Source organism: Apteryx mantelli, chromosome 8 (assembly GCF_036417845.1).
Source record: "Apteryx mantelli isolate bAptMan1 chromosome 8, bAptMan1.hap1, whole genome shotgun sequence".
Taxonomy (NCBI): domain Eukaryota; kingdom Metazoa; phylum Chordata; class Aves; order Apterygiformes; family Apterygidae; genus Apteryx; species Apteryx mantelli.
The window spans coordinates 9,320,981-9,337,511 of NC_089985.1; the positions used below are offsets into that span (position 1 = coordinate 9,320,981).

The 16,531-nt window shown below is 41.4% G+C and overlaps 1 protein-coding gene across 1 annotated transcript in view; it reads right to left on the reverse strand.

The window, feature by feature from the left end:
* Positions 1–1,186, reverse strand: part of LAMC1 (laminin subunit gamma 1) — an 83,562-nt gene extending 82,376 nt beyond the window's left edge. Inside the window, exon 1 of the mRNA XM_067300557.1 lies at positions 812–1,186. Within this exon, the coding sequence (XP_067156658.1) occupies positions 812–1,124 (313 nt within the window). The 5' untranslated portion in view covers positions 1,125–1,186. The remainder of the gene's footprint in view (positions 1–811) is intronic.
* Positions 1,187–16,531: the final 15,345 nt, after the last annotated feature.

Here is a 16,531-nt window from a genome sequence, read left to right on the forward strand (position 1 = left end):
GGGAAAAGAAGCATTCCTGCAACTCTAATTTAAGTGGGAGGAGCTCCTGTGAGCTTAAGGCAAGCATCCGTTAAGGACAGGACAGCCAGATTTCATTTCAGAAATTAGGTGCAGAGTTTGGACCACGCATTTAGAAGAAACACCACTAGTGTGGGGCATTCTAGGGAATGGAGTAACAAAGCCCCTTCTATGGGAGAAAAGAGGAAAACAAAGCTGTCTTTTCCAATTTATGACTAGGTATGACGAGCACATATAAAACGGCTAAAGATGCAGTAAACGGTGCAAGTTATTAAATAGCAAGCGTTCAGCGTTACACCACAGCAGACAGAAAATAGGGGAAAAGGGAGGCATATGCGTTCTGTAAACTTATTCTCACAACGCTGGCACCACAGGCACCAGGAGCCACTGCATACAGTATCAAGCTGATGGTGAGAAATCTGAAAGGGAAATTAGCTCTGCTCTTCTCAGCTCAGCATGATGGAGGTCCATGGCCTTTCCTGCCCTAGAGTTGCCCATGTTATCTATCACTCGAGTTACTTTGCCACCACGCTCGATACAGAAACCGATCATTCGCAGCTACGCTCTGCGAGAGCAACAGCTGCATACGGCCACGATTTCCAGGAGAGCAGGCGCTCGCTAAAGCGGGGACAGAGCGGTTATCAGGCGAGTCCACACGATGCCTCGACGCAGAAAGAGGGACCAAGGGTGCCCGAGGGGGAGCCGCCCGCCCGCTCCCCTCCCGAGGCAGCGAGGAGGAGGAGGAGGGGGGCGGGCGGCCCCCGAGCCCCCCGTGCACCGCCGCGGGGCTTACCCAGGTGCAGCGTGAGGTTGACGGTGTTGGGGTGCTGCACGCCGGCCAGCATGGTCTGGCTCTGCCACCAGGTGGTGTCGGCCTGGTTGTTGTAGTCGGTGAGGAAGGCGGCGCCGTGCCGCAGGTGGGGCTGGGCGGCGTCGCACAGGTGGCAGGACTTGGTGACCCCGGTCACGCCGGTCTGCACGCAGTACTCCTCGGCGGGGGAGCCGCACGTGTTCGTGGCCACCACGGTCACGTTGAAGGCGGCGTTCACGAACTCGGGCATGCAGCGCTGCGGCCGCCCGCTCCGCTCCTCCACGCACTCGTCCATGGCGGCGCCGCAGCGGCCGGCCAGCGCCGCCAGCGCCAGCGGCAGCAGCCAGCGCGGCAGCGCCCGCGCCCGCGCCCGCCCGGCGGCAGCGGCCGGCGCCGCGCGCTCGCCGCCGCCCATCGCGCCGGCCGGCAGCGGCGGCGGCGGGGCTGGCGCTGGGGGCGGCTGGCGGCGGAGGGGCCCGGCGCGGGCCGGCGGCGCGGGTGCCGGGGCGGCTCCCGGCTCGCTCCTCGCTCCCTCGCTCGCTCGCTCCCTCGGCGCCGCTCCGCTCCGCGCCTGGCTCGGGCTGGGCGGGCGGCGGCGGCGGCCGGGCGGGCGGGCGGGGCAGGATCCGGGCGGGGGTGGGGGCTGCGGCGCGGGGCACGCCGGGAGACGAGTCCCGCCGCCGGGGCTCGGGCTCGGGCTCGAGCCCGCCAGCGGCCCGGCGCCGCCGCCGCGCGCCCCCTTCCCCCGGAATGCTCCGCGGGGGGGCGCGCGCCGCCCCCTTAAAGGGGCGATGGCGCCGGTGGGACCCGCGGCCCCTTCCCTTCCCTTCCCTCCCGCGGCGGCAGCCTTACCTGCGGCCGGGGGCTCCGCGCCCGCCCGCCCGCCGCTGCGGAGCAAACGGCAGCTGAGATGACTTCGTACGAACAGGAATTCCTCACGTACACGCTAAGAAAAAAAAAAAAAAGAAAAGAAAAAACCCACAGAGGGGCTGCCTGGCAGCGGCAGCAGGTAGCAGAAACCCGCTCGGTGGCGCGGGGAAGGCGACACCGCAGGGTCCCTCCCGGTGAGCCCTCGGGTCGCTGCAAGGACAACGCGGCACCTGGCTAAAGGTGCCTCCGCCTGGGGAAGGTCTCAGCGCTGAACTTGCACCTGAAGGTGCAATCAGTACACGAGCGGCTACAGGGTTACGTGCGGAAGCTCAGTATGAGCTGCGCACCTGCCTTTGCCAGGCTCTCTCTTGGTCCTAACAGCTCAACAGCTTTGCAGCAACAAGGATTTGATTTTTCCTCCCTGCATTTTTCTGTGAGGTGATCTGCTGTATTTCAATATACTGCTTGCCCCCTCTGGCACCCTCAGGAGCTTCATGGGAACCTGACACCAGAGTAACTAATATAAACTAGCGTACCTCAACTGACTTAGAAACCATTGCACTCACCCCAGGGAGAAACTCTGAATAAGGCCGCTTGCATCTGCTAGGCAGTACTTAAAGAGAAGCTCCTAACGTGGCCCATGTTTCTTGGGCAAGATCAGAGCAGGATTTGTTTGCACAGCTTTGCTGCTCCACCTCTGCCTTCCGAGATCAAGTATTTGTTGCCCTTAGCTGAATGCTAGCTAGTAAAATGCAGCAGCAGCCTGGGAAGGCAAATTTCCTCTCTGAATGCTAAGTGAAATGACTTTCCAACGCTGTCAGGGGAGGATTTAAGGCAATTTCAATAAGCTCTAATAGTCACGGAGAGTCAAGGGCCCCAGAAGCCATAAGTCTTTAACTGTTTTAAAATGCATTTGAGGTATTTCCTGTCACTAAGCTTCTCTGCACTTTAGTCTTTTGGGGTGGGTCGGGGGGGGGGTATATGGGAGGAAGTAGCCGCTGGGAATGAAGTACATGGAATACCCTTGGGTACGTGTAACTAACTGAAAATTTAGCCAAAGTGACTGTTTACTTTTCAATTCTTTGCAACTTTTCTTTTAACTTCACATTATCTGCATTCCAGCTTCCTGCTGAATCACAGATTTCAGTGTGACTCATTTGATAGCCTTCAGGAAAGACTTGGGAGGTGGGAGAAAGGAAGCTGATTTTCCAAACTGGGATTTGGACATAGTTGTATCAACACTAGGATTTTCCCCCTAATATTTTCCACTGCTGCTTTTATCAGTGCAGTTCCCAGTGGTGTTTTACTGCCAAGCTGCCACTGTTCAAAACAGGTTTAAACACAATGACTGAATGCCAGTGCCTTGACTGCATTAAAGTTGCAAACTAGTTTATCATTAGGCTATAAACCAAAGCAATTTAAGATACACTATTTTATATTTTATATTAAATGTATGGCATTCAATATCTAATTATGGCATTAAATAATATAGTCTTTTACCTTGAAAGATCTCAAACCCACTCAAGTATATGGAGCTCAGGTAGGCTACTTCAAAAGGCCCCTATTAAAATGCCTAGGCATTTTAAAAGAAATGAACAAAGCTGCCCCCTTCCTTACATCTTTCATAATTTGGCGATTGAGATACTGTTCATGTTTTAATCACTTCAAAACTTACACATCAGTTGCTTTCTACCAGGGCAAGCCTCTTCCATTCATAATATGCAAAACAGATTCTCCTTTTCTCATCTCAGAAAAAGATTAACTTTTTTATCCTGAAATTTAAGGCTAACAGATGATTCTGTTGATCTACAGGAACCCATTTTCAGGGTATTGACGCATTATTATGCAAATGATGTAGATTTTTTGGCATAGGTTGCCAGTAAAAAGATGTTCGATATTTGTTAATCATTTTATGTTTTAAACTAGATTTACTGTTCTTGCAGTATTTATCAACTTCAGAATAAGTTTTTCAAACATTAGCTTTTATGCACAAAACATGCACGAAGCGGAAGCTGTAAGGACATTTTACTAACCTGTTCTCAAAGGACAGTAGAGTAGTGGCCATCACACACTGTTTGTACTGGAGAATGAACAGGAACGTAAGTTAGGGAAGGGGAAGCAGCTAAGGACTCCCTAGAGAATGGAAAGAGGAGTTATCACTATCCATTTTCAAAAACATGGGAGAAACATACATTCTACAATCAATCCCATTTTTTGCAAATTTTACTGATCCATAATTAACTGTCTCTTGCAGGAGCCAATATTAAACATTCCACATACTACCATCATCCCATATGACTGAATGAGTTAGTCATTCTGCTAGGGAGGGGCAGATGAGGGCTAGTTTATAATATCTTAAAAAGCATTATTTTAAAAGCTTTTCATAGAAAAAATAATTCAAGTTTCCCAGGAAATGTGAGAAAATGAATTGCTCTTTGCCAGTAAAACCATTCTAAAGCATAGAGATGGTTTATCTTGTGTTAAAGGGCTTGGGCCTTAAAAATAAAGTCAGACTTAGAGGACCCACGTTGCAAGCTTTTCTGTCTGTAAAAATAAATCTTCATACTACTTTTGTGAGGTAGACAAGAATTTCCCTTGTTTTATGAATTGGGAAAACTCCAGAATTTTTAGTTAAAAAATTCAAACAGGACAAATCAAGAACACACTCCAACCAAAAAGCTTGGGAGAATTAGGTACTTACTCATCAGACTGGTACTTTCCCATTCCTAATTTTAATTTTTAAGTGAACTTCTCCTAGCTATTTTCCTATCTAAATCCAGATCTCTGTACTGCTTAGAGGCATCAGCTCTGTCAAATATGGTCAAAGACTAAGTTCTGATTTACTGCCAGTGATAAGAAGATAGTTATCACCAAAAGATATCCTGGTATCTTTTCAGGTTCAGGAATGCTCATAAAGGTACGCTTGCTCTTGTGTAAAGCCAAATCTGCTTTTATGGTAGAAGTGTCTCCAGAAGTATGCTTAGGAAACAGGAAACTCTACTCAATTAGATAGAAATTGATACGAGAATCAAAGGAAGACTTTGACATCCTAGTATTAATTATATTCTGAGAAAGCTGGAATACAGCATGTGGCTAAAAGATCAGTGAAAGATGACCACAAGTTGATAGGTCTCTTGTAGTAATGATATGTCAGCACAGCTAACTCTCCTGCAGCAAGAGTGTGCTTGAAGTAGTACCACATATATTTCTGACTGGAGTTATTGTGTTATTTAAAAAAGAAAGAGCTGATGATACTACACACTGCTTTGGTCTGATACAATATGAATGGTTAACCAAGGTCCAGATATCAATACGACTTTCATTTTGTCATGCCACAAGGAATGCAGAGAACAATTTCTCCAAAGTTAAGAGCATCGCTGCCAGCAAACCTAAGCAATTCTCAATCCCCTTCTGTCAGCAGGTTGTTGCTAGGAAGGACTTTGGGGGACAGGGGAAGAGAGCAAAATTATGTCATGCTGGGCCATACCCAAAGCACATTGAAACCGCAGCACAGGAAACTGGGTAACATAAGGAGATCCGTTTATACCCTGACAGTCTAAGAGGGGAAGAGACCGAGACTGTCCTGAACATGACTTCTGACCCCTCCAGCTGGTTTCCTTGTGATTTAGACGGTGCCACCAGAGCTTTACCTGCTTATACTGGAGTAGGACATACAATGCTTATCCGGCTATAAGTAATGGAACAATCTTCTGGGAAGTAATTCTTGGTTCTGAACACACTTGTATGACTCCATTCTCCAGCAACAAGGTGGCCCACTTGTTACGAAAATGAGCATGAAGCAAACCTCAGTTTACTTTCATCTAGTCAGCATTACAGCTAATAATCAATCCCTCATCCTGTTATCTGGAAGGAAAACTTGTGTATATAGACACAAAAGGTCATCTTTTGTACTGTAGACAGATGTCTTGCTCTTTATCCTCTCTCTCTGAAACTAACACATTCTGAGGCACCGCTGCAAGAAGACAAAAGGCCAAAATAGTTCATTAAAATACAGGATGTTATGACAGGTTAATAATAACATTAAACAGAAAGATTTAATTATACCTCAATAAGCAAGTATCATATCAATCATACAGAAGAGTCTACAGCTATAGCTCACTAATATAGCAACTTAAAGTCAACAGTAAATACACTGTTATAGCATAACAATTCTCTACTAAGCAAAATACAAACCTAGTTGAGAAAAGATACAACCCATTCTACAAAGATATATTTTCTTGTTTTGAAGTAAATGTACATATTGTATTAAAAAACAAACAAAAACAAACAAACAAAAAAAACTTTTGTCTCCATATTAAGAGTACACACCAGACTATTTACATGGTGTGCACAGCACATACTCTTATGCAGGCTTGGAAATTATCCTATTGCTGGTATATTTTGCTACATTTGATGCTATGTACTCATGCATCTTTTCTATTTTCTTCTCTAAAAGAGTATTAATGTTTTAATGATGAAATAGGCTCAGTGCTGAGAGTCATCTGGACATTCCAAAGACGAGCACAAAGAATATGGGTATATTACAAAGTCACTGCTGCCTCTCTCTTGTTAAGGATAGAGTTACATTTCCAATGGAAAGTTTGATTGCCACTGCTCTCCCCTTTTCTTCAGTTTCTGGAGAAGAAGAAGAAGAAAAAAAGTGATGCTGAGCTGATGCCGTTATGGCAGAATCTCAGGAAACAGTGGGTCACAGAAGTTGCTCGGGTTCAAGAATAGCCTACCTGATCTCTGCATTTGAGAGAAGAGCGGACACAGCAGAGCAAACAGGAAATAAGGAAGCAGGAAGCCATATGGAGCAGATAGGAGTTTGGGAGGGGGAGAGAAGGATTAGAATAGGCGTGAGAAGGGGGTAAGGATCCTGAAGAGAAATGGGTAGGAATAGAGGATATTGCCACAAGTCCCACTTAGTGGAGCAATGGGCTTATACATCCAAATGTGGGAGGCTCACGTGAATAATGGAAAAACCCTCACACAGAGAAAAACAATCAGTTTAATCTTAAAGTTATTGGTTTTAAAGATACTGATTTTTAATACCTAAAAAGCTCTAGCAAATTATTATTTCTTAACTAATGATTCTGCAACATTTTAAAGTATGTATGTAGGACCTTCCTTAACGGCTTATATGAAGGCTTTTCCCCTGCGCCTCAGGTCGTCATTTCCAAGCTATTAATTCTAATAAAGAGATCCTCAAATAGAAATACCTGCTAGGGAGAATTCAAAATCCACTTGATGCTCTTGACTGAGATTTCATCTTTGACATATATATTTGTAATACTTTGACAGATAAGAGTGAAACAGTCAGATTTCATTCAGTGAACTTGCACTGATCTAACTAAGACCAGAATTAAATCTTGTATCTCTGTAAATACATGACCTGTGCTTTCTTTTTCATCTCTTCATCTGCTGAAATCCTTGAGCCTATCAAGGCATTGCAGCATATTCCCTGTAAATACATTTCATTTCCAACACAGAAAAGAGTATTCTTATGTGAGATGGAGTAAGATAACCATGTCTTTAAAAGCACCATTTGAAAAAAAACATTAATATGCTCTTTTCGCTTAGGTGTTTAAGCTCATACAAAGAGAGCAGATTTTAAGTGAAGTTACTAAAGTATGAAAATTCACAATACCATTTTACAGAATTGTGTGGTTCCATGTTCTCAGGACTTACAACTAATATCTATTTAATTTAGAAGTCAGGAAAACCTTTGTCACTGCCAGCTTTGAATCCAACCTGGAATCTGAGAGAGGTTGCATTCTTTTGTGCTTTACAAGTAATAATTCTGGAGTCAATATTTAATACCAACTGAGCTGAAGCAGAATCCAGATAACTTCTCTAACTTTGCAATACTTACAGGAGTCAATAGTAGTAAAAATACCTCGGTCAATAAACTCTTATGACTGGAAACTCCCACGAAGCACAGAGTGAGTCATCTGGTACAGAAGGAGTGGCCTGAAATGGAGAAAGGACTGTTTAGTAGATAGGACTTTAATCTGGGTGAAACAACTAAACTCTCACGTAACTGTTCATAAAATAAGAATCATATTTTTCAGCCTCTTACATGGATGAAGTACCTGGCTGTGCTGTGCTCAGATAACATGGGGATAATGAAATGATGATCAGAAGATGATGTGGGTGCTTCTTCAGAAGCAAGTGCAAGTCTTCAAGCACTTATTGCTCTAAATTGCACTAACCACAATGACATCAAGTTTCAAGAGAACAGGGTTTCTATTTAATCAAGAGGTGGTTAGGGAAGAACATTACATATATAAAGTTAACCGTAAAAATTGGCACTTTATTACTTCAATTCTTTTTTGAAGTATGTCAGTCAGATTACATGAATGAGAACAAGTGGGGAGAGAGTAAGAACAAAGAGAATAAATATCAGATGTGAAAAGCAACATAAAAACCTGAAACAGTCTTTTGTATAATAGCAAGTGTCACAGCAAATTCTATCAGCTTTCCAAAACCAGAAATTTCCAAGGCTTGCAATATCATTTTGAATAGACTTCTCTTGGAAAAAAGGGATATTTTCTTCCTTTTGATTAACAAGAAAAGTTGAATTATTGTGGTTGGCACCCATCAGCAATTTGAAATTACAAATGAAAAGTACAGTTAATCTCAATTCTTCCACAAAACAGCAGCGCAAATCAAACATTAACATACATTAAACCTTTTTACTTTTCTTCACGGACCAAGTGAAACACGTTTGTCTTGCAGAATTAAATTAAAGTAAATACATTTGAGCCATATGGGGCTTACAGAGACCAGGATGTTTTTATTAAGAGTCATAGGGCAACAGGCATTTTAAGTTTCAGAGTCTTCCTGTATTGATTTAGAATCGTCTGTTTGTACACAAAATTTGAATACACATGCTATGGAAATATGCTCAAAGATTTTAGAATTTGACAGCTGGGCTTGCATCCCTGTGAGCCTGTTTCTGTATCTGTCACCAACTTCCTAGGCAAGTTGCTTCACTTTTTTTGTCTCAATTATTAAAACAGATTGATAAAAGTTACCTCCCCCCAAAAAACTACAGGCATTTACTAATAGATGTAAATAAATAGCTTTAGGATCCCCATTAGAAAACTGCAATACACCTAAACATTTTGTTAAGAGTATATAGATGTCAGTTTACACTAAAAAGAGAATGACAGAAAGGACCTTTGCTTGTAGTCTGATCAGCCTTACAGAGTTACCAGTCGCTGGAGAAGGCACCCAAACAATCTTACTAAATGTCACTTGTGATAATCTGCTTGTTTGGGGAAATGTAAAAAGAAGTTTCCAGCAGCTGAGTTCAAACAATTTGCTTCTCTGGCTGGCACAGTCAACAGAGGAAGCGTGTGCAGCGATGGGAGATGAAGCACACTTGGCTATGCCTTGCCATGACCTCCATCACGCAGAGGCTTCCCAGAGGCCCGTCTATTTTCCTCAGTGGACACAATCAAAACAACAGTAATTGCAGCAGACATTCCCTCCCAAACTACCAAATAAATAAAAATACTTAAAGGAAAGCAAGCAAGCCAGCCATTAGATGTACCTTTAGGAATTCTCGAAACAATCGGTGCAAAAGGATAAAAATTCAGACTGGGTGACAAAATTCACATGTTTTCACACGTATACCTGAAAAGAAACCATACTATGGTCTCCAGTATTATATGAGGAAATGCAGAAAAACCTGATCTGAACAGTTTCTTTTTATTAAGCTAGAAGCCTAGCTTTAGGCATACTTGGTTTTCTATCTTAGTTAAAACCTTTATTTTATAAAGTTGAATTAAATATTCTGACTCACAGTTTCAGCTGGCATAGTCAATTCCACTGATGCATATAAGCTACTACAAATTTTATTCAACCGATCTCTCCCTTATTTCTAGTGCCTGATGTTAAGTTATCAAAGTAACTGCATGCTGTGCAACGTATGATTTCAATTCCATTCTTACAAATTGGGTGTTGCTTCAGGTCTTATTGTCAAATGCAACGATGAGAAAACTTGATTTCTCCAGGCAATGATCTATAAGATCATCTAAAATAGGAGAAAAAAAGCTGTAAAGGTGTATCACATTTTACTTCAACAGGGATGGCAGAAACTTTAGATGAATAAAGTAGTTTAAGGATCTAAAGATCTGTTCCCATATGCAATGCAAAAAATCTAAATTAGAACTAACATTATAAGTGCATAAGAAATGTACTTCTTTATTAAAATTAAAATATGGTTTAAAGCCATCCTGTTTACAGAAGTCCTTCTGGAGTCAAGGATAGGTCTGCAGAGAATGCGAATTTGTTCAATAAATTCTTGTGTCTGCGATTTCAGGATGATCTTTGTCCGCTATCAGGAGCGGTAAGTGTAAATAACAAATCAGAGAACCATGTTAATTAAGAAATATTCACATTTATCATGATTTTATGGAAGCAGAACGCTATTGTAATCTTATCAATAAAACTGAAAAAGAGAATTGGTAGCTGAGAAAGCAGATGATGTTTCATAAAATGGTTTGTTTAAGTTTAACTTCCTCAGAGACTCTTTTGCAGATTATCCTGAGAAATCCTGTACAGCAACTACTTGTAAGTGAATAAAAAATATCTCTGAATCTGTTAATGAGAGGTAATCTGCTTCTTACAAGTCTCTGCAAACCCAGGAGAAATGGAGACATAAGCTGATTATTTTCTCTTTTATGGAGTGTCTGGGATGTATCCTAATTTTCTCTTTTTAAGATTCTAATAGTGGGAGGAAATAAGTTAAAGCGAAAATAAAACATGAAAGGACTGTGCAGCTTTTCATCTTCAGACCGTAGATGCAAATACAGCCCATCCTTTTAACCAAAAACTGTTCTGCTTAATGGATGTCTGGTGATGTATATGAAATTAATTGGTAGTCTCAAACTTCTAGTAGATTAGGATCTCCCTCACAGAAAGCACCACTGCAATTTACTGGACTATTTGGCACTTTTATTGGCAATCTCAGCAGAGATGCCAGTGCCTGAATGAGCTTGGAGACTACTTGTATGCCAATTTATCTACTGCTAAACACTATACATTTCTACTTTTGGCTTACATTTCAATTAAATGTTGAGCTCTACAGTCACAGAGTAGCCACAGTCTATTATTTATCTCTTTGGGAAATAGGAAGAACATTTCAAAACCTTTAGACCCAGGTTGTGTCCCATGGTATATGGGAAGGAGCCTAACCAGAAAAGTTAACTAAATGATTTTTAGCTGTCCTTATCCCCCTCTTTTTATTCTGTGGTGTAATATTGTGCTAAATTTTAGCAGTTGTATCTTGCAGCCTGCTTTAGGTAACATCAATAGGACCCAGGACAGCCCTAACAATACTTCCTTCCCCTGTCCAAGACCTCCATCCACCCATCCCAGACCACAAGGAAATACTGCCTGCGTAAGGCCCACCGGGGACAGAAATGGGAAAGGGGCATGCACAGAGCGGATGGATTCAGATTTGAAACACCCAGCAAGCTTCCTGGAGCCGAGACATCCCTCAACGCTCCTATCCTTCCAGCACGCCCAATCCCAATCAATAGACAGTGCAGTGCAAGGATGAATTTGTGTGAGAGGAACTGATCACATTTATCTCTACATGGTATTACACCCATAATGTATAGATGCTAAGTTCACTGAGAATAGTCTTGGGCTCAGTGCCACCTTTGTCCTTGCTCTACACTAGCTCTTTCTGGCCTAGGGGAGTAAATAACAATGTTTCTGCTCTGAGGGATTTTCACGATACCAATGCATGAGGATGATTTTTCCAGAAGGGTCCGCTGATGTATGCTCTGCCACCAAAAAATTCCAATGATGCTTTGATTTCCATCACACTGATGAAGTTTTCTCTGTAAAGAGCAGCAACTGTTTACCCAGATACATTTGGATAATGCCTAAGTCCTGTTCTTCACTGACTTGCATAGCTATGCAAATCCTTCACACGCATGAGCTGAAATTGTTGATAAAGGATTGATAACTCATTCTGTTTATACTAACTGTAAAACATTCCCTGTAGAACTATCTTCCAAGGCTGATAACATGCTATCTCACAAAACAGCGTATGCATTACGGGTATCTCGCCATGAAGGGTATTGACCTGCGTGACAACAATAAAGCTGTTTAACAAATACACTTCTCGAACTTTTAGCAGAATTCCTACTGATCTTTTCAACATGAAGTTGGATAACTTTCTTTGCCCAGTGTCAACAGGGCTGAATTTTTCCCTTCCATTAATTCTTAACTATTGTTTATGGTCATAACCTCTTTTTTCATAATACGGTCTGCCAATCAGTCTTCTCATGATCATTATTTTATTAATAGTAATTTATGTTGCTGTTTTATCATTTGTAATATTCAGAGCTTGCAATTGTATGTTTAATGTTCTTTAAGCATAGTTTTTATGGACTTTCCTATGCTTTTAAAGAACAAACCAAAAAAACCCCAGGCTCCAGGAAACTTCATCTTCTTTCAAAATCTTTCTTTTTCCTGTCAAACACTGTACATACTGATGTACATTTTAAACCTAAGACCTCTCTCGGCCATAGCGGACTCATGTTTTAAAAGACATGCAGGAAAATACAATGTGTAATTAGAGATGTAGTGTAGGTATCATTTGTATATGGTCATACATAAAAGAGGAAACTAATGATTTTTGCTTTCGGTTTGGCTCTACAGTTTGATTACTATAGATTATGCTAGCCGTATTTTAGACATTTCTAGCCATAACAACCAAAACTAGATTGGTTAGATGCAGAAAATAACTGGAAAGAATTCAAGAGGGAGACCAGCTGATTAGCCCATGAGCCTCACCATGCAATGGAGAGGGTTATTCAAAAAAAAAAAAAAAAAAAAAAAAAAGTGCGGACAAAAATCCTAACAGACTCAGATTCACTTAGACTGATGCAAGAAGATGCTACCCCATCACAGGAAATCTCTGATCCGCACTCACCCAAAGACAGGTTAACTGAGGGAAGAAAGAAGGCTAGTTTTTTGGATGACTGTGATTTTGCACGTGCAGAGCTCATGCCTCTTCTCCTAAATAGTTTGTCTTAAATAGCAAGCTGCAGTTTGATTCATCCTTAAGCCAAAGAGTTAAACCCGGATTTCCAGTTGGAGCATGGTAACACTAGCACGTACTCCCTAGATTTGGGGAGCCACTGATCTTTCCTCACTGCTTGTTTCTCCCCTTAAAGTTCCTCAGCAACGTGTCTCTGCTCCCACATGGGATGGAATTGAAGCCGAGCCACTTCCCCTTTGTGCAACCTGGAATGTGAGCTGGGAGGAGCGGCCAGGAGTCCTGCCCAGCAAAGCTGCCTTTGGGATATGCACCCACTTCTGCTCTCGGCCCTCCGCTGGCATGCCCCCGTCGCTAACCCATCTCCCTACAGTCTCCTCCGCATTGCTGGGGTGTCAGTTGGCGGTCAGCTGATGATCAGTTGAGGAGACAGAGTGGACACTCTCTTTACTCTAAGCCCCCCTACAACAAGAGACGAAGTAGTCAAAATAACAATTCAGGGGAAATCCGTTCAGCCCCTGTAGCCAAGGAGCAAAAAAATACTTGGAATGAACAGAATCTTCTGGAAGTACAGCTATACAAAGTTGCTACAATTTGCAGAGGTTTTTAACTCAGCCATCTTTAAGTACACTTTTGCAAGAACACTAAAAGCTAATTTTTGACATCAAGACCATTCCCCTCTCAAACATCAACCACTTGATCTAAAGTGCAGAAAGAACAGAGTGACACAGTGAAAGACATACAGTGGCTTTGATACGTTAGACATTGTAGTATTTTCTAATATTTTTGTCTCATCCAAATCACTCAGCCAAAAATTAAAATAAAAATTTAATAACCATAATAATAACATAATTTGAGATACATACCACAAACAATTTCTGTGGGGGAAAAAAGAGTATGTTTTACAAAATTGCAAACACTTAAAAAGTCAAGGTCAAAAACGTGAAATGTTTGACAACGCTACCAATTTTGTTTACAGTAAAATAAGGAACACTAATTTTGGCTTAACAGAGAAAGGAGGCATGGTTTAGCAGTTTGACCTTCCTCCCAATAACATAACTGTAACACCCCACTTCTTTCCTGTTCTTCGGGGGAACGATTAAACATTGTATCCTCATTCTCTCTCAACTATAAAACAGTGTCTAATACCTACCCATTAGTACAAAGCTATGCCTGCCGTGTGATCTTGGGCAAATCAAATCAAACTTGTCTTCCACTGTGGTCTGTTGTATCTATTTAGACTGAACTTTCTAGGACTTCTTTCCCTCTGTTCCACAGTAAGCAGCCAGAAGAAGCACCATCTTGGTGGGATGTCACATTACCATTAGTGACTTAATATTCCCTTCCTTTATGTTTCCTCTTTTTCTTTCTCTGACTCTAAGACTGTCAGGATTGATAACTTTCTGTACCTTGGACAACTGCTAAGCCTGCTGCTGGCACTTAATAAATAAATAACAGGTAGTGATATGAGTTAGATGGTCTCCTCAGCTTCTGAAGAGCACCCACAATTGGTGCTGCAGAGAGCCGAGCAAAATGCCAGCACACTGATATCATACCCTTCCTTCCCTTTGCTTTAGCTCCAGAAAAGATTCCCACTTGACTGGGAAAAGAAGATACAATCTAGTGGGAAAGATGATACAATCTGTGGAGGTTGGAGGCTGTAGCCAAGACTGTGTCTGCTCTCCAGGGTTATCAAGTCTTATTCATCCTTCAGCTAAAGAAGAGGGCAAGTCACAGTTTCTTGAGAGTGTAAGTCTTATAATGCTGCAGTGCTGAGAGCAACTGGGAACAATATAAATGTGCAGGACCGTTCCCGGGATAGTTCTGACACCCATTGGTGTCACAGAACTGGAAGATACCCCAATTCTGCAGGGACTAGAAATTAATCCTGCTCCATGAAGTGTGTTGGAAACTCACTCTTTGGGAGTAAGTGGATTCCTTTTTTTAATAGTAAGAGAATTTATCTTCTTAGTTTTAAGCATGGAAAACGCTATGTAAACACTCACATCACCAATTACAGATTATCGAGCAAGGAGAAAAATTAACTTCTGTCAAGTGGATGAGGGTAAGATTGTTAGGGAAGGAAGTGACATTTTTAAACTCCTAAGCGGATACCATAAACAATGGGGGAGGGGGAAAGCCTAAAATGCCTTACAAATAGACTGTTTCCTGTGAAATGGCTTTTTTTTTTTTTTTGCTTTTGAAGAACCTGTAGCAAGTTACCTAAGGAGAAGGAGGAGATTATAAAATGTATAAAAATAAGCCGTAAGCAAGAAAAAAAATATTTTTCATAGTTGTAAGCTGCTTTTTGTTTTATGGGAACCTCAACATACTGCTCATGTTTTCATCTCTGCCACTCAGTTCAGCATGGAAATATCAGAAAGACAAATTTAAGTCTTCAGAAAAATACAATGATTGAGAGGGGATAAGAGATTGTAAAACCTATATCCTGCTCTTTTATTTGTCTGTTCTTTAGAGACTGGCCAATCTTCAGTCTCCTCAACTGTTAGTAATTTCTTTTATGGTGGAGCTCAAGAAAATTATTATGTTTAAGAAGTTAATTGAGTTAAAAGTTTTAATCTGAGGAGATCAATTGCAGTATTCATCAGATTATTCATTTCATATAGGTCAGTTTATCTTTAGTTATTACCATGTTATTTTAAAATCATATGAAGAAGTTAAAATCAAGATTTAATAAACACTGAGTTGTAATCATTTGTGACGGGGTTAACTCATAATGAGCACGAGGACAGGGCACAGAGGTATCTTTATATGCTAGTAATGCCAACTCCTCCTGCTCCCATTTTCTGACAAAGTTCATCTCAGATGCTTGTCAATTAAAGATTTCCTGTAGTTCAATTAACATTGAAATAACATGAGAAATCTAGATACCAGAATATGCTTCTCAGAGTTATTTTTTATATGATTTTAAACCATACTATTTAGAATAGTGCTCATTGTGACTTCCCAGTGGGTTTTTTGGGGGCACCTCAAATTCATTTTTTTTTGTTGGTCCACTCTTTGGCCTAAGTCAGCCTCAAAACTTGTTTCACACTTCCCCATCAGCTACTGGCTTGCAGCAACTGGGTTTTGCTACTCAAACTGTTTAACTTCAAAGTTTAAGAAAACAAGAAGGCTCCAGAACATCAACGTATCCCTATCTAGTAATACATACCTAGTGTACCACTTTCATCAACACTTCAAAGCAGCTCCTAAATCTCTAAAATAGTATCTGAAATTTTGACAGGAATGTTCACTCCCACATTTTCACACAATTAAAACTAATAAGTTTCCTTGAACATGTATATTAGTAGGGAAGACTGTCTTACTGAATATTATTGATTTATCAAACATCAGCCAAATACTATTTTTATGAATTTCCTACACTCGTCTGAAGGCTATACAAGCGTATTGACAGTCCTTCTATAGTTACACTAATGATTTGTCTCTAACAAATAATGAAATTTATTCACACTTTGGATATTAGTTTGGTCCTTTTCCTGGTTTATCACCTTCAGTCTTATAATTTACTTCATGATTTATTTGGTCAATATTATCCAGATACCAAGGACTTTGCTATTTCTAACTTTCTCTACTCACCATTCCAATATCATCCCTTATTAAATTTCCTCTACCTTTCCTGTATTTTTTCTATATTATGAATTCAATTTTAATTGCTTACCACCAGACATCCTGAGATGTACCTTAGGAGGTTTGCAGCAGCTCCCATACAATTGCAAAGAAGTTGCTGGCATTAGAGGTATAATTTATGGGTACTTACGGCATTTGAGCCAGTACAGTTGACA